An 18,399-nucleotide genomic window follows, 5' to 3' on the forward strand; every position below is an offset into this window, starting at 1 on the left:
ATCCTCCGTAGATTTTGGGATCCTCTGCAGATTTTTGAGACCCTCCACAGATTTTTAAGACCCTCCACAGATTTTTGAGACCCTCCGCAGATTTTTGAGACCCTCCACAGATTTTGGGGATCCTCCACAGATTTTTGGGATCCTCCGCATATGGTAGGGACCCTGCACAGATTTCTGAGACTCTCCACACATTTTTGAGACCCTCCGCAGATTTTTCAGACCCTGCACAGATTTTTGAGACCCTGCACAGATTTTTGAGACCCTTCTCAGATTTTTGAGACCCTCCGCAGATTTTTGAGACCCTCCGCAGACTTTTGTGACCCTCCACAGATTTTTGAGACCCTCTACAGACTTTTGAGACCCTCCACAGATTTTTGAGACCCTGCACAGATTTTTGAGACCCTTCTCAGATTTCTGAGACCCTCTGCAGATTTTTGAGACCCTCCACAGAATTTTGAGACCCTCTGCAGATTTTTAAGACCCTCTACAGATTTTGGGGATCCTCCACAGATTTTTTGGGACCCTCCCCGCTCTCCCCTCACCCCAACCCGCTGTCGCAAAAGCGGCCGCGCCTGACGGCGCTTGGCGCCAGCGGCGGCGCTTGGCGGCGGGCGGGGAGCGGCGTGAGGCGGCTGCGGGGCCGCACCGGGCCGGGACCGGCAGCGGCACCGGGCACCATGAAGCTCACAACCCAGGCTTACTGCAAGATGGTTCTGCACGGCGCCAAGTACCCGCACTGCGCCGTCAACGGGCTGCTGGTGGCCGAGCGCCCGCCGGCCCCGCGGCCGCCGCAGCCCGCGCTGTTCGTGGATTGCATCCCGCTCTTCCACGGCACGCTGGCGCTCGCTCCCATGCTGGAGGTGGCCCTGACCCTGGTGAGGTGTTTCCCGAGGGGTGTGGGATGTGGGGAGGGGTTGTGGTGGAGTTTGCGGGGTGGAGGGAGGTGTTGGCACGGATGGGAGGAAGAGAAGGGTGGGGAGCGCTCGTGGAGATGCTGCAAAGGTTGGGGAAATTCTGCTGGGATAACTGGGGGTGTTCACATGGGGAAGAGAAGGCTCAGAGCCCTTTCCAGGGTCTAAAGGGGCTCCAGGAGAGCTGCAGAGAGACTGGGGACAAGGGATGGAGGGACAGAACACAGGGAGTGGATTTAGATGGGATTTTGGGCAGGAATTGTTCGCTGGGAGGGTGGGCAGGCCTGGCACAGATGCCCAGAGAAGCTGTGGCTGCCCCTGGATCCCTGCAACTGTCCAAGACCAGGATTGAATCAGTCTGGGATGGTGGAAAATGGAATGGGATGAGCTTTAAGGTCCCCTCCAACCCCAACCACTCCATGATTATATGATTGTGAGCACAAGAAGATCCATCCTTTTTTTATATCATTAAAAAGAACAAATTTCTGGTTCCTCCCGGCTCATCTTTAATGTTTCTCTCAGTCTTTTCCATCTCAATAAAAATTTTATTTGGAAACAAGTTCCAGTTGCTTGTAAATAAATTCCAGTTTTCTCCAGCTCTGATGGTGCCATGGGAATGTTGACATCTTTGTGAAGCCTGGAAATGATGAAATGCAGCCGGAGGCACAGGGCAGGAGCTGAGCCAGAGCCCTGATCAGTTAATTCTACCATAAAACACACAAAATTCATCATTTAAAATATCTTTACAGCAGTGTAGGAGTAGCAGAACACTGTGTGTGTTCATTAAATCAGGATTGAATGTCTTTCCACAGGGTTTGTGGCAGCGAATTTTGGTAAACTTTAGGCCTCCAGTGCAGCTTTTGGGTGTAGATCTTGCAGCAGGATCAGATATTAGGAAATAAATCCTGTTTCTTGCAACATCTGCAGGAAGAAAATTATCCTGGAGCCAAAGCAATGGCAGAATTTTTGGTACAAAAAGGTAAAGATTGGAAAACTCTTGGTGTTTCCCACAATAATTAGTGTTTGTGTGGTCCACAGCCACTCTAAAACACAGAATTTTGCAAAGATCTCGGCCTTTTGCTGCTTTTGTGGGTTTTAACAAAGGCAAAGGTGTCAATAAATCCTGTCAGAGCAACAGTGACAATTGGATTTTCTCATGGAAAAGGTTGGAAGGAGCTGGTTCCACATCTTCTGTACAGCCTGGCATGTGGATCCAGAATAAATCAGGGAGATCAGGGTCTTACACTCAACTTTTGTGGCAAAGCAGCTTCATTTCTAAAGGATTTCATGGGATCTGCTTCTTTCCACGTTCAATTATTGCTGATTTTTGGTCGAGGATGGTTCTGTGGGAGGGTTTTTAGAACCAACCCCACAAGTTTCACCTCCTCTTCCCTGCCTTGAGTCATCCCAGAATGGGATGGGAGCAAAAAATCTCCAGATTCCATCTGGAAATAGAGGAGGGACTTCCAAACTTTCAGGGGACACACAAAAAAAAAAAAAAAAAATTAAAACCAGGCACTGAATTCCCCAGGGAATTTTTGGGGTGTCTGTACAGGGTCAGGGATTGGATTGATGATCCTTGAGGGTCCCTTCCCAGCTCAGGATATTCCAGGATTCTCTGATTTCCCGAGATTCATAGCTCAGGAGGGCAGAGCAGAAACTCCCGTGTTCAATTTGCACTTTGAAATCCTTTCCCAAGCCAGAGTCATTAAGAAAAAGTGAATTAAGTTGCACTTGAGCCTCTGAATTTCTCAGCTAATTGATGTGGTTTTACAACCACAGCTCCAAAAAGGAGAAACTGAGGAGTGCTTCCCTCTCCTTTTCCTCCTCCTCCTTTTCTTCCTCCTCCTTTTCTTCCTCCTCCTCCTTTTCTTCCTCCTCCTTTTCTTCCTCCTCCTCCTTTTCCTCCCCCTCCTTTTCTTCCTCCTTCTCCTTTTCCTCTTCCTCCTTTTCCTTCTTCTTTCCTCCTCCTCCTCCTCAAATATTTCTAATATTAAAATATTTCTAATATTAAAATATTTCTAATAATAAAATTATTTCTAATAGGAGCTAATTGCTGTAGGATACCTGTGAGGATAGTGCTAGGCTTGGAAATTACAGCTGGAATCAGCTTTCATTCCAAAATTAGATTTTTTTTTTCCCCTTTTGTTTGATGCAGAAGCAATTTTTAATTATCAATTGGAAAAGTGAGAACTTCAAATAATTCTTTCTTTTCAAGATAATTTTTGGTATGGAACAAAAATGGGTTTATGACAATGGTTTTTAATTTTTAGATTGAGGATGATGATGATTATTGTTATTATTATTATTATTATTATTATTATTATTATTATTATTATTATTATTATAATTTTTATTTTTATTTTTATTATTTTTATTATTATTATTTTACTGTCTGGGCTGCTGTCTCTAATGCCAAGCTTTCAAACCACAACAATTAAAACCAGTCCTAAGCCCTCAAAATGGGTTTGGAATTGAAACAGCAACTCTTGCAGGGCTGCACAGCTCTTTTTTTTTTTTTAATCACTTAAATCCATGTCATCCCTTGGATTATTCACATGGCTGTGTTGTTTGGTTGGTTCTGCAGCCTAATACAATAATTATTGCTGAAAATGAGATTGATTTGACTCCCAGGATGCGACAGGTCAGCACCAGATGTATTTTTGGAGTCCTTTTTAATAGAGCTGGGGAGGGTTTTTTTGAGGCTGTGCTCTCTAGGGACTGCAAAGGAAAATTCGAGCTGCTTCCTCCCCTCCTGCCTTTGTGTTTTGCTGACTTGATACCCTCAATTCTAATAAAAAACATCATCTATATATATAGATGTCATATATATAGATAGAGAGATATTTTCAAAGTCAGACTCAGCAGGAGGAATCCAGCTCCAGTTTAAAGCAGCAAGAGCAGCAATGTTTAAACTCCTTCAATTAAAAAGCAACAACCAATAAAATGACCTAAGTTTTGTAATTGTGTAAATCAAAAATTGTGTAAATTATATGCCAAAAATACATCAGTTTAAGCATTTCCATAGAGATGTTAAATCAGGACAAACTCTCAAAGGAAAACAATTTTATCTCAGTTGGAAAGCTGCTAAATGGGCTGAACTTCTGCCTCACATTTACCTTTTCACCTCCAGCTTTTATTTTCTGATGAAGGCTTTAAATGGTTGTATTTTCCTCTAGAAATGTGACATTAGAAATAAAACCTTTCTGCAAAGGGCAGCCACACATCCACAAGGGCAGGTGAGCACTGACAAAAAGTTGTCCCAACCATTGGTAGGTGAGACCCAAACCCTCTCCAGACCAGGTTTAATTGTCCTGTCACTCAGATTTAGGCCAGGCTTTGACTGAGACAACTCCTTGCTCTTTTGCTCCATTTGGTTAATGCTTCCCATCATTCTCCAAATGCTCTGTTGGGTTTTTCCATCAAGGCTGAATCAACCCAACTGTGAGCACGCCCAGAACACAGAAATATTTCAGGATTTATTTCAACACCGCTTTATTTACACAACAACCATGAGATTTCCTTCATCTTGAGTTGGTTTGTTTTCTTGAATCCTGGAGAGTTTTTTTCCCCCCTAGGATTGATTGTTGCCATTGCTTTTCCAGATTGATTCCTGGTGCAAGGAGAACAGCTACGTGATAGCTGGATATTACCAGGCGAACGAACGCGTGAAAGATGCCAGGTGTGTTGGGCCAATATTTCCTTCTGTTTGCTCTTTTAGCTCGTACCTTGGACTCTGCCAGCAGCAATCATCCCCATAAATCAGGCGTGTGTGATTCACTCTGACAACTGTCAGCTGCTTCCACATTGTCTCCGTGGGGCTGCGGGATGTGGCCTTTGGTCAGGTGCAGAAAGTCCAGGCTTTGCAGAATCCCTGCTCTCCTCCCGTGCCTGCTATAAAAGGCCACTCTTTGAACCAGTGCCAGCTTCTTGAATTGCAGTTGTCAGGGAAAAAGCCAAAATCTGCAGAGTGTTTGCTCGTGCAGTATGGATCTTGGAAAGTCTGGCGACTCCCAGGATCGTATGGGAAGTCAGGAGTGACCTGATTCTTTTGAAATTTCTTAATCATCGCTCAGTTTTGTCAAAGCAGTTTTTTTATGTGGTAAAGAGGTGGGAGATGATGTCAGTCAGGCAGTGATATCTCTTATTTATCACTTCTTTTCCTCAGGATTAGTCATTTTTTTTCCCCTGCTGGCTGGCTCAGATTAGTCACTAAACAATGAGGAACCTTCCTGCGGAGCCACAGTTGAATTTTAAATCTGTGGATTCCATGTTTTCCCCTCTATCTATTGGACAAATCCAAGATTGGGACTAATTAAAATAAGAACAATTTATTTAAAGTGTTATGCCCCATTCCTGGAAGTGTCCAAGGTTGGGTGGGGCTTGGAGAAACCTGGGATAGTGGAAAGGGATGGAATGAGAGATCTTTAATGTCTCTCCCAACCCAAACTACTCCTTGGTGATCTGATTCCAGTTATTTGTTAATATATATTTTTAATATATATTTTTTAAGGAACACTTGTGACTTCTAAAGTATCTAAGAGGGACAAAAGCATTATTTGTCCTTTCATTATAAATCAGCTGGACACATTTTTAGGAGAAGTTATACAGTTTGTTCTCTTTGAGGTTTGAAAGAATATCACAGGCTTGATGGTTTTTCAGAAGTTCAGTTTGATTTCTGAAGATAACTGGCACCACACAGGGATTGTCACTGGCACCACATTAAGTGGCACTGCATAGAGATTGTCACTTTGAAAGGTTTTCAGAGGTTATCTGATTTTGGACAAGTTTTCAGTGCAGGCTGGGGAGAAAATTCAGTTTCTTTTTTAAATGCCTGCCTGGGCAGAGTCTTTGGTGTGGGGGAAGAAGATAGGAGGCCACAAAATGTTGATTCCTAAACCCAGCTGAGCTCCAGTCTGAGTGCTGCAGAGCCTTCTATCAGCTGTGCCATCAGCTCCTTTATCTTGTTCCTGTTTGCAAGCACCCAGAGTCACTCTCCCATCTCTCTGAGCTCATTTCCTGCTGCTTTCAGCTGAAACTCGTGGCTCCCATCACTCAGTTCCCTTTCCCTTCTGCTCCAGCCCAAACCAGGTTGCAGAGAAAGTGGCGTCCCGGATCGCCGAGGGTTTCACGGACACTGCGCTCATCATGGTAAAGAATTTCCTCCCCCTCACCCCCCTGTGTGCTCTGGCCCTGCTGCTGGACCAGGGAAATGCTGTTCTCTGCCTCCTTTCATGAGGAATTCAGGTTTTCTTCCCTTCCAAAATGCTCCAGGGAGGAGATGCAACAAGCAGTGAAGCGCAGAGTAAATCCACAGAGAGTCTGTGGTGAGCTCTTTGCCATCTCAGAGGAGCTGGAGGCCTTCTCTACATTTTCAGACAGCTCCAGCCCTCCTTGTGCAACCTAAATTCTTCTATTTAATGTCACAAACAGGGCTTTTCCTCCTCACTGCTGTGACAAAACACACTGGCAGCTTAAATCTGGCAGTTTGAGGGTAAAACAGTGGATGGGTGTAAAATGCCCTGTTTTTACAAACTGATTTTGGGTTTATCTCATCTCTCGGGGTGCTGAGGAAGAGACTGAGGTTGGTGTTTCTGTGTCCCACAGGTTGACAACACCAAATTCACCATGGAGTGTGTGGAGCCTGCCATCCATGTGTATGAGCTGCACGAGAACAAGTGGAGGTGCAAGGACCCACACGTGTGAGTGAGCAGAGCAGGGCTGCTTGCACCACCCCTGAAGTTTCTTCTGGTTTCACTCAGAGCCAGGATTAAAAAACACAAAAGGAAATGAATTTTCTCATAGTCGGGCTTGGTTGTTTATTAAATCTTATCTGAAGTACAGAGAGTTCTGTAAAAGATAAAAGTGAGCAAAATGGAGATGGATCAGCTGCTGCAAGGTCTCTTAGAGTTAACACTCCAACAGAGAATAAAACCTGTATTATGTAAACTTTTGACCCAATATCCATATTCCCATGACCCTCAGTGCAGCACTAACTGTCCAACCTGAAATCATGAAAGAGACATCACCCAAAATGCTCCATCTTGATCCATACCCGTTACTGTATTATAAAATCCTCAAATTTAAAACCCTTCATGTGAAATCAATTTAACTACACACCCGTGGTTTTAACTCCATCACTCAAATTTGGAAGCCTTCCCCAAGGCCTCAGCTCCAAAGCAGTGTTCTCCAGGGGGTCAGTGCCAGAAAGCACAGGAAGCCCCAAAATCCCAGATTTCTGGGATCCAGCAGTTTTTTGGGAATTGTGGGGGATTTGGGGAAAAGCAGCTTGTCTGTATGAGGACGCTGCAGCGTGCCTTCATTTTCCAGAGGTTTTTTTTTGTGTTGATTCCAACTGATGCCTGGTTCTTTTCCATCCCAGTGACTTCTGTGAAGATTGGACTGAAGCCCAGCGAATTGCTGCATCCCTCCTGGACAGCAAATCCTACGAGACACTGGTGGATTTTGACAATCACCTGGATGACATCCGCAACGACTGGACAAACCCCGAGATCAACAAAGCTGTGCTGCACCTGTGCTAGGAGGGATCCTCCTGACTAATCCATGGGCATTCCCACTCTGTACTGAAGAGAGAAAAAAAATGCTATTTTTGAATGTAAATAGAATTAATATTCAGTACCTTGTGTGGAAAGCTGACTGATTAAAGAGGAGTGGCTGTCCCGTGGCGCGGTGCTGTGTCCCTAAAGCCATGGAATGTTGGTGGTGACATTCCCTGGAAGAGCTGCCAGCTGTCCTCGTGGACACCATCCCACTTGTAGTGAATGTTGCTATTCCTTGGAAAACCAGAACTGCTTTCTGCTTGGCCCCCACTGTTCCTATTCCAAACTTTTGACTTCAGCTTTTCTAATCTTTAGAGAGGTTACTTTTTAACGATTTCTGGAAATACCTTTCCAAAAAAAAAAAAAAAAGAAAAAAAAGGAAAAAAAAAATCAATCCTGTCCTCAGATGAGAGGTTTTAAGGGCAAATAGATCAAATGAGAAGTGAATGGTTTCTTCTGGCCTGGGTTGGAATTGTAACTCTCTTGGCACAGTAAAATGCAACCTGCTGAGGATGTTCCATGCTCATGTGTCACCTGTTTTGCAGTGCTTTGGCATGACAGAGAGTTTTAAAGCAGTATTCCCAAATAATCTGGTGGTTCTGCTCTTGTGGGCTTGGCAAGCACAGTTACTGCTTGAATGTGTTAAACCCAAAGTAAATGATTTATAAAAAGGACTGGAAGCACACTACTAAGTTTGAATGTGCAGTTGGAGTCTACAGTAGTGAAATACTTTATTAATTTTGTGCATTTGGAGGGGGGTGTTAATCAGCAGATCTCATTTTCCACATGATCCAAGTTCATGGAATCAGGGAGCCTGGATACAGCCTAGTTCAGCTTGCCTTGTCTTTCCCTTTAATATTGATTTCCAAGGAGAAGTGTCCTGGACAATGCAGCTTTATACCAGCCTAGAGGAGCTCTTTGTAAGCCCTTGTTGCCTCACTCCTCGTGGTTGTTTGCCCAACTGTAGTTAAACACAGCCTCAACCTGCAACAATTCCTCCAGATTTCCTTCTCTTCCTACCCAGAAACGTTACAAGGAAAATCCAAATATCCACAAAATATCTGTGTGCCTGTCTCCAATCTTAGTGTTAAAATCTCAGCAAAGTTTGGGTTGGAAGGGACTCAGGGATCATCTCACTCCATGGGCAGGGACACCTTCCCCATGACCAGGTTGCCCCATCCAACCTGGGCTTATTTCAAAATGGAAATATCAGAACCTCTCCATTTTGAGTCAATCAGCCCAAGTGTTTTTGGAGAGGCAAGGTTAAAATCCCATTTGCAGCAGGGAATAGAGCCTGGATGCCCCCAGGCTGTGGAGTTCCCTCCAGGTGAGATTCCACAGGACTGTGAGGTGAGGTCTGAGGGAGGAGAGGAGGCTTTGGACACTTTGTGTTTTATCTCCCTGCTGTGCATGGGTGAGGTGTGATTACCAAAGAGATTGGCACCCAGTCAAGAACCTTCCCTAGGCTGAGTCAGGCTTGCAGAAGGGGGAAATGTTTTCACTTGTTGACTGAAAACATGTATTTAACTCCCAAAAACAGAGAGATAACACATTCCAGTGGCTGCTCCACTCCACATCTGTAGGAAAAATACCCTGGGAGCAGAATGCAAAGCACCCAGGCTGCAGGAAGAGCACTTTGTACAAACACCCAGGGAAATCCAAGGCATTGTTCCAGAGGCAGGTCGTTATCTCAGCCAGATTCCTCGTGTGGGGTTGTCACAAGGAGCTGCTGGGCTCCCGAGCTGGGGGAAATGGGAAATGCGTTTTTTGTTCTTTGTAACAGCATCTCCTAATCAAGCTTTGATCATAAATATGCAAATTCAGGCTAATCCTGCTCCCCCTGTGAGGCAGAGTTTGTCTCCTCAGTGTAACCTGCTGGAATATTCCCTGTGACTAACCTGGGACACGGTGCTGGCAGGGGAGCAGCTTTCAGTGCTTTGTCTTCCCCTTTTTTTAATCTTCCCTTTGCTTTCAAATGAGGATTTTTTGCCACCAGCCGAAGCCCAGGCTGGCTTGAAGCAAAGAGGACAAACCTGCAGATCTTATCTCCCCTGGCCTATTTGCATTGAAGGCTGGACAAAAGCAGCAATTCCATAAATCCAGGCAGCCACCGTGGCTCTCCTGAAAGAATGAGGAAGCTGCAGGGCTCGGGGAAGGCTGTGTTCCCCTTTCCTGCTGATGAGCCCGGAGCAAATGCTGCTTTCCTGGCTGCTTGATCCGCTGGATTCAGCGAGGGATTCAAGGTAATTCCTTTTAAAACTTCAGGGGGAGGAAATCTTGGGGAAAGCATCTCTTGCTGGAGCCCTGGTGAGAGCTGGGAAGGCAGCACTGGGAATGTGTGTCCTACTCTTTTTTTTGTTTGTTAGCAAGTAATGACTCAGGATTAACTTTTTTTCTCCCTATCCACCAAAATTTGGAGACTTGGCATGTGCCTGCCCAGATGTTTTAACTCCCAACTTTTTACCTCATCCACACAACATGAAGCACTTGGAAAAAAGAATCCCTGAATGGTTTGGGATGGAAGGGACCTTAAAATCATCCCATTCCACCCCCTGCCATGGGCAGGGACACCTTCCACTGTCCCAGGGTGCTCCAAAACCCATCCAATCTGGCCTTGGACACTTCCAGGGATCCAGGGGCAGCCACAGCTGCTCTGGGAATCTGTGCCAGGGCCTGCCCACCCTCCCAGGGAACAATTCCTTCCCAAAATCCCATCTAAGGGCAGTGGGAGCCATTCCCTGTGTCCTGTCCCTCCACACCTTGTCCCAGTCCCTCTCCAGCTCTCCTGGATCCTTCTCTTCCCCAGGTGAGCCCCCCCCAGCTCTCCCATCCTGTCAGATTCTCTTTTCCCCACTCAAGCTGATTTTTCAGAGCTGTGGCAAACATCCCCACAAGCAGATGGATGACAGGAGCCACAGAATCCCTGCTCAGCTGTTCCTGGGGCACTCACAAGTGAGGTCCCTGCTCCCAGGGAACGCCAGGCTCCGCGTTCTCCCTGAGCTCATCACTCTGTGTGTGCACACGAGGATTTGGGGAAGTTTTTTATCCCATCCAGCGAGCAAAGCAGCCTGCTGCTGGCATTTTCCCTCTCCCCATCTGCTCCTGGGATGTTCCCGAGCAGAGATGTAACAGCTCCAGCTCTCGGAGCAGGTGAGAGGCTCAGCATCACCTGGCACAGCTGGAGCCGGCAGCAGACAGATGTGCAGAGCCCACCCCAGCCCTGAGGGGCGTCCCCCAGCCCCCAAGAATTCCTTCTGCGAGGAGAGGTGACAGTGACAGATGCGTGAAGCAGTGCCGGGGCTCTCTGCTCCCTGGCTCCGTTCCTAATCGCTGCACTCCGCGATCTGGGAAGCGTCTGGAGATGCCGGAGGAGGAGGGCAGTGCCAGGGAGAGCAGGGATGATGCTAATGGAGGAGGCTCTTAGCGGGGTGGGCTTGCGGCTGAGTGCAGCCTGGAAAATGGCCTCGAGGGGAAATGAGCTCGGTTTGTGAGCTCTGCTTCTCGTTTGGGTGAAATTCAGCTCCTGGAGCCGAGCCGGGGCACCCACCCGAGCTGGTCCCTATTGGGCTGCTCCCCTCTCACCCTGCCCAGGCTCTGCCATTCCCAGTTGGACTTAAACACCTCCACACACCCCAGTCCTGCCCCACAACCCCGTCCTTGCTTCCCCCAGCGCCCTGACCCATCCCTCCCGCAGCCGGCAGCGCTTTCTGTGTGCCCAAGGATCCGCTGAGGACTTTATCGATTTCCCTTTTGTTGGTTTTTTTTTTTTTTTCACTGTCGCTTTTAGACCACATTTTCACCCAGCCTTCTCCTCCGAAAGTACACCCCAGCTGCATCCCTTCCTCTCGGTTTCCCGTGCAAGGCGGCAGAGGCACATTCGGAGAGGACGGAGCCGGGGGGCTGGCAGGGGGGACACTGCGTGTGGTACTTCCAGCCTGCCGGAGCTGGGATGAGTGAAACAGGGAATTCTGCTCTTAAAAACACCCGGTAGGTGGGTTGGGGGTGTGGGGTCCCTCGGTGAGTGCTTCCAGGCAGTGCCACTCCGGCTGCAGCGCTTTAGCGGGATGCGGGCAGGAGCCGTGCCAGGCATGGCCCTCTCTGCGCACAGCCAAGGCCGAGGGAAACGACTCAGCCCTTCCTAGAAATGCAGCCTGGAGCTTAAAAGATGGACCTAATTGGAAAAAAAAAAAAAAAAACCTCTATCGAGGTTGTAGCAGCTGGGGATAAAAGGGAAAGCTGGGCCCAGATTAACCTGGAGCTCAGCGAGCCGGGAAGCGCAGGCAGGTCCCTGAGCCAGATCCCGGCCGTGGCCTGGGCTCAATCCGTGCTGGGAGAGAGGTGCTTTGTGCTGGATGCAGGAGGTCTCTGTGCCTCAGGTACGTGCTCACTCAATCCATGCTGGGAGAGAGGTGCTTTGTGCTGGATGCAGGAGGTCTCTGTGCCTCAGGTACGTGCTCACTCAATCCATGCTGGGAGAGAGGTGCTTTGTGCTGGATGCAGGAGGTCTCAGTGCCTCAGGTACGTGCTCGCTCCCGACCCCGCTCCCGCCTCATCCCGCTGGATTTTCTCCGGGGGTGCCTCCAGCCCACGCGGTTCCTGCTGGTCCTGCCAAGAGCCCGTGCTTGGGGAATGCTGGAGCTGCTCCAGTTTCCCCGGATCCTGCATCTTCAGCTGCCTCCTCGTGACATCCTCCTCCCTCCCCACGCCTGGCATCCCCTCCGGGCACCGCTCGCCAGCCCCGGATGGCTCTGGATCTCCGGGAGGGAATTTCTTCTCTGCTCCCTGGTTGCCACTTCCAGCTCCTGCAAACCTCTTTCTGGGGCAGCTCCAGAGCCAGGCTGGGAGCAGCCCCTTCCCCTGCTCGGGCCAGAAGGGACGGGGGCAGGAGGGGACAGGTGGCCTCGTTGCTGGGTTAGCACAGAGCCAGGGTGACGTGTCACCTGCGTTAGCAGACCCTGGCACTCGGTGACCCAGAAAGCTGCTTCCTCCCCCTCCCTGCTGAAAGGGGAGCCCAGCTGGTGTTTGCAGGAGCAGCTCCTGAAGGCAGCCAGCAGAGCTGCTCCGGGCTCTCCAGCCAAAGCTTTTCTTGTGGCCGGTGTTTGCACAACACGTCCCTTGTCCCTGCGGTTCTTCTGGCGCCTGGGAAGCATCGGCTCTCCCTTGCCCTTGCCCCGAGGGGAATTTGGGAGGCTGCCCTCCATCCTCACCCCCCAGCAGGGCTTCAGGATGGAGCAGGAGGGTTGGGAAGCACCGGGAGAGGAGCAGCACGGCTACCAAAGGGACACAGCCAGGGCTGGAAATCAGCCGGTGACCACCTCAGGGGACAGCCAGGTGCTGGCCAGCTCTGGAATTTCCCCCAGGGAGTGAAGGTGGCTCCATATCCCCCCACCCCCTGAGCCCACCCTCCTTTGGCCACTTGCCCTGACGTGATGCTCAGAGCCTTGTGACTGGAATCAGGAACTCCTGGAAGGGATGTGACCCTGCAAAGGGGGTGTTGAGCCCACTGGGCTGCTCCTGTTCCTGGCACTCAGCCCTCCCTAACCCTCCTCACCCAGCAGTGACCAGGACCCCACCCCAGAGGGGCTCCAGGCCATTCCCAGCCACCTCAAGATGAACAAACCCCGCCTTTTAAACCTTCACAAAGGTTTTTACTTTGCTCACCGGCGCTGGGGAGGACGGGAAAGGGTGTTTGACGCTGTGTTTGTGCCTATCAGGTGTCAGCAGAGCAGCTGGAGCTGTGCTGCACCCACAGAACTAACCACAGGTATTTTAGCAGCCGGGTGTTTATGTTTCCCACCGCTGCTGCAGCAAGACAATCACTTTTTGTCACTGTTGTAGCAACAACTGCTGCTCCAGGCCGGGCTAATTCCAGCCCTCGTGGGTTTGGGGCTGTTTGTTCTCACCCAGCAGCAGCAAACAGGTAGTTTTGGAGACAGGCAGTGAAAAAGCTCAGGGTGGAGGTGGGATTTGTGCTGCTCTTACTGGATTTGTGCTGCCAGGGAGCGATCCCTGGCTCCATGGGATGCTGCTCTGAGTTTGGGATGGCATCTTGAAAGGTCAGGTTTGCCAGGCTCTGGTTCAGGACTTGTCTCTAACTCTTCAAATTTGCAGATGTACAGGGGAAATAAATCCACATAAACCACTTAATTTGTTGTTTTCTGGGTGTAAAAAGGAGCTGTGGGTTGCAAGTATCTGCCCAGGACCGTGCCTGCAGCTGGAGCTGCAGCCTTGCCCCTGTGGCAGACTCCCTGCTCCTGGAGCTCTGCAATAACTCAGTTATTTGACAAATCTGAGAAGTCAGATCGGGAAGGAAACCAGCTCTTCCCAGATTTCTGATTTTCATCAGACATGGCAGCACCAAACCAGCAGAAAGTGGAACAAAACCACCCATTCCATCTCCCTGCTGCCCTCCATGCCCATCCCAGCCGGGCTCGGTGGGGCTGTGATCCCATCCCAAACTCCTGCCATCACTTCTCTCCCGCTGCCTGGGTGAGGTGCCAAGCTTTCCTTCCCTTCCATTCCCAGCCTCCCGCAGCCGGGGGGTGTTTAATGTGCGGCCGGCGTTCCCTGCAGGCCGGCGCCCTGCATTTGAACCGATGCTTTTCAGCTCCGGCTCAAAAGGAGCCGGCGCGGGGCCTCGCCTCTTAATTGCGGAGGAGGGGGAACATGGAAAAGCCTCTGGCTGCTGTTAATGCAGGAGAAAGCGGCTGCTCCGGAGGCACAGCCTCCTCCCGGGCATCCTCCCAGCGGGGTGGGAGCCGAGCCGGAGCGCTCATCCTGGGAATGGTGAGGAACCCGCTGCCAGGCTGCCTTTGGGGCTGGGAAGGGGAAAAGATCCTTCCCGCGAGCTGGAGGAGGTGGAGATGCTCCAGAGGTTGATGTCTGTTGGCATCCGGAGCTCAGGGATGCCAGAGCTGGGTGTGGGCACTCACTGGCCCTTTGCTGGCACTTGGTAGCCCTCGGGCTGCTTGTAGGGGGTGAAGGATGCTCGGGGGCTTTGCCGGCAGCCCAGGGCGCTCCTTCCTCTCCGTGTCTCAGCTCCGGACTGGCTTGTGCAGCGGGGTGAGAGTAAAGCAGCGTTTCCTCATCACCCCAGGGCTTTGCTGGGCATGGATGGGGTTGGAGTGGGGGCTGGATGGGAGGAGCCGGGGCTCCGCTAACCTGATTAACCAGGTTCCCAACCAACCTCGCCAAACCCAAAGCCGGCCGGGTGCCACCTCCTCCTCCTGGGGGAACCCCCCTGCCAGGCTCCGGCACCCCGGAGCAGCCGGCTGCGGTGGGAGGTGGGATGCGACCGCGGGCATCGCCCCTCCGGCCACCGGGTAAGTGCCACCCCCTCGGAGCTTTGTCCCTTTTTCCCCTCCCCAGCGCAGCCTCGGAGTGTCCCCCCTGCCCGGGCTGCTCGGTCCCCGCTCCAGTGACGCCTGCGATGAGTGTCTGGGGCTTTTTGGAGCGTGAACTCGTCGGGATGCAAACATTCCTTTGGCCTGGTGCTGGCACACGGGAGAGAACTTGGAGCCCCAGCAGCGAGCACCAGGAATCCCAAATTCTATCCTAAATTCTCTATCCAAATTCTGTCCTAAATTCTCTACCCAAATTCTATCCTAAATTCTCTACCCAAATTCTATCCTAAATTCTCTACCCAAATTCTATCCTAAATTCTCTATCCCAATTCTATCCTAAATTCTCTATCCCAATTATATCCTAAATTCTCTACCCAAATTCTATCCTAAATTCTCTATCCAAATTCTGGAGCTGGAACCTGACCCTCGGCCATGGGGAGGGGGCTGCTGAGTCCTGCAAGGGTTTGGCCACGGGATCAGATCCCAGAGGAGCAGATCCCACAGGATCAGATCCCAAAGAATTAGACCCCAGAGGATGAGATCCCAGAGGATCAAATCCCACAGGATCAGATCCCAAAGAATCCCAGAGGACATCCCCTGTGCCCGGAGCTGGGTGTCCCCAGCGTGACCCTCCTCTGTCCCTGAGTGGTGTGAGCCACCAGCAGGTGCCAAAATCTACAGGATTTGCCTCAAAACAGATTTCTTTATATTTGGACAGTGAGGTCCTGGTTGAGGACTCCACTCCCCAACCCTGGGGATGTCACAGCTCAGGCTGCACCTGGGGAACTGATAAAAATGCAGAACTAAAGCAGAGAGAGCAAATTTTCACTTCCCCTTGCTGGCTGCTGCCGACCCACCTCAGGGCTTCTTGGAAAGGCAGAGGTCAGGCAGGGGGAGCAGAGGCTTTCCTTGGCTCTTTGTGTGGCTCAGAGCTTGGAGGAGCCAAAATGAGTCACTGACCCTCATCCCAATAAGCTTTTCCCAGCAGCAGTGGGAGGAGGGGTGAAGATTTCCCAATAAAGGGACTTTTTTTTTTGGCAGAAAAATTTTCAGCATCTCGAAAAAATGATGTCCCGCAGTGGGAATCATCCATTAAGAAACTCTTGGGACATCAGGGATGCCCAAGAGGGCAGGATGATGTGAATTCCAGCAGTGAATCCCGACAGCTGCTCCAGCTCAGCCCGAGGGAGGCAGCCCTGGGAGCATCCCTCTGTTTCCTTGTGTGGACTCGGGGTTTTCTCTGCAAGAACCAACCCAAAACCAACCCAGTTCCTCCTGCTCACAACCTTCTCATCCACAAATATTTTCATCCCAGTCTTTAGGAGTGGAGAAGCTGGGATGGGACCCCTCACCCAACAACAGGCTCCTTCTCCACCCTCCCAAAAAGTTCTTCCTGACCCCCATCGGGCTGATTGAGTCACTGAAGTGCCGTGACATCACTGGTGGTTTTGCGAGCGAGCAGCCGCGTTTCCTGTGGTGCCTGGGCTCCTGTAGACACAGACACGCAGGGAGAGATGTGAGCTTTCAGCTCCTGCTCCTTCCTCCCTGCCAGGATCGCTTCCCCCAAGCCTCACCTCTCTTCCCCAGCGCCAGCGAGGGCCGGCGGCGGAGCTGGAGAGCTGGATCCCGCTGAGAGGATGAAAACATGGGGCTCAAGTTATCCTGCCTGAAAGGTGAGCCTGTCGTGGGGTTTTGGGGTGCTGCTGCTGCTCCCTGAAGGCATCTCAGGGATGGTTGTACCTGGAGGGGATGCAGGTGTGGGTGGGATTGTGGAGTTTGGGGATGTGGTGGGGTTTCTGAAGTCCTGAGGGTGACCTGTTGCACCTGGATCACTCCAGAGAGGATTTCCCCAGCTTTATTTTCCTCACTCCTGTGCTCGTCCTACACCCTTGGCTCTGGAGAATCCAGAAGTCAGGTGGTTTTCCCTGGAGGCAGGAAAGGGCAGCTCAGGGCCACGTGGATGGGATGCAGGGCTCAGCCCAGGGCCAGGTCCCAGCTCCTGGCTGTCCCCAAGCATCCCCCACTGCTCCACTCTCCCCAGGGATGCTCCAACCAGGAGCTTCTTCCCCAACTTTAATTTTCTTAATGGATTTCTGCTGGGAATGGCGTCAGGGATGTCTGCACTGGGGTGAAGTGGGAGCTTTTAATGCTGCTGGCCTCGCAGGGCGAGGGCTGGAGATCGCATCTCCCATTAGCTCTGCATCCCTCTGACTCCTGATAATCGTCCTTGGGGTCGTTAGGGATGGGATTTAATGAGGATCCCTCTCCAGGAGGCAGGGCTGCCTCTTCCCTGGCTTTTCCCAAGCCCAGATTCTGAGGGATTCTGGTTGTGATGGGCACAGAGTTGGATGCATCACCCAAAAATGAGTTCTGCTCCCTCTTTCCATCAGGGATGTTGGGAGGTTTGAGGTTTCACAAGCCCCTCTGTCCAACAAGGGATAACTGAAGAGGGGAAGCAAGCAGCCAGAGAATCCCAGTCCTGCCCCAAATCCAGGACAGAGCACCAAATATTCTCCCATGCCTCCAGACCCCTGTGATGAGCTTGGAGTCTGAAATAAAAGAAAAGACCCTCCCCCTTTTCCAGCTCCCTTACATAAGGCAAGGCTTTATCCTTAATTAAAAAGAGATTAAAAATATCAGTGTCTGTCCCCTCCGGGCATTTTCCTGCTTGGGAAGAGCTGAAACCTCCCTGGATGCCGCCTGTGCCGCACGGGGGCTTTTCTGCTGATTAAAAAAGCAGATTAAAGCGATCTGCTCCCCTCGGGGGGGGGGGGGGGTGGGCTGAGCAGGTGGGTGAAGGGGGGATCCACCTATGAAACCCCCCAAAATCCAAGGTGGATGCTCTGGATTCTCCAGTGGCTCATAAAGACACCGATAAGGGTGGAGAGCTCGAGGATGCCTGATCTCCTTTTATCCCCCCACTCTCAAAATTTCCCCAGGCTTGAAGATGTGTGTGAGCAACGGGAACGGCAGCGACGGGACCCCGACGGCATCCTCGGGCCAGAAGCACCTGCACGTGCCCTCCATCATCGTCACACCTCCCACGCCCACCGGGACCACGCTGTCCCGCGAGGGGCGGCGCGGCGAGGGCGCCTCGCCCTGCAGCCAGTGCTGAGCGGGGACACGGGGGACAGCCAGCCTGGCAGGACCTGTCCCTGCCCCGTCGGGATGGAGCCACAGCCCGCAGGGTGCGGCTGCCAGGGACACGCGGGGCACCCACCAGGGTGGGTTTGGACGCCAAGGACTGGGGTTTGTGTCTTTTGTTAATAAAACCCCTGGGGCTCCGCACCCCCGGTTTGGCTGTGTCGGCACAGGTGGGGTGAGTTGTGCCCCCCAAAACACTCCCCCACCCGGAGCTGCCCGTGGATGGCCAAAAGTGAGACCTCCACCTCTCCAGCGGGGATTGAAGAATTCATTTCAGCAAACAGCAGCGGGAAAATGAACTCGGCCGCATCCCGGGAGGGAGCCGGGGGCGATGCTTCCCGGGGAGCGGCGGCACCCGGAGCCGGCGGGAGAGGCGGGAGTGTGAAAGCAGATGGAAATTTAATTTTTTAATGACAGCAGCAGATGGCAAAAGACACGCGA

The 18,399-nt window shown here is 51.1% G+C and overlaps 1 protein-coding gene and 1 long non-coding RNA gene across 2 annotated transcripts; both read left to right on the forward strand.

The window, feature by feature from the left end:
* The first annotated feature begins 611 nt into the window (after positions 1–611).
* EMC8 (ER membrane protein complex subunit 8) lies at positions 612–8,145 on the forward strand. The gene is made up of 5 exons (XM_033070045.1): positions 612–875; positions 4,517–4,593; positions 5,993–6,062; positions 6,519–6,613; positions 7,294–8,145. Exons 1-5 carry the CDS (start codon positions 678–680, stop codon positions 7,451–7,453), a joined length of 600 nt encoding a protein of 199 aa, XP_032925936.1. The 5' UTR covers positions 612–677; the 3' UTR covers positions 7,454–8,145.
* Positions 8,146–14,067: 5,922 nt separating this feature from the next.
* On the forward strand, positions 14,068–18,102 carry LOC117001610. Its single transcript, XR_004419077.2, has 3 exons — positions 14,068–14,257; positions 16,402–16,487; positions 17,754–18,102. It is a non-coding gene; the product is annotated as an uncharacterized LOC117001610 (long non-coding RNA).
* The last annotated feature ends 297 nt before the right edge of the window (positions 18,103–18,399 follow it).

The sequence above is a fragment of the Catharus ustulatus genome, chromosome 11 (assembly GCF_009819885.2).
Source record: "Catharus ustulatus isolate bCatUst1 chromosome 11, bCatUst1.pri.v2, whole genome shotgun sequence".
Classification (NCBI taxonomy): domain Eukaryota; kingdom Metazoa; phylum Chordata; class Aves; order Passeriformes; family Turdidae; genus Catharus; species Catharus ustulatus.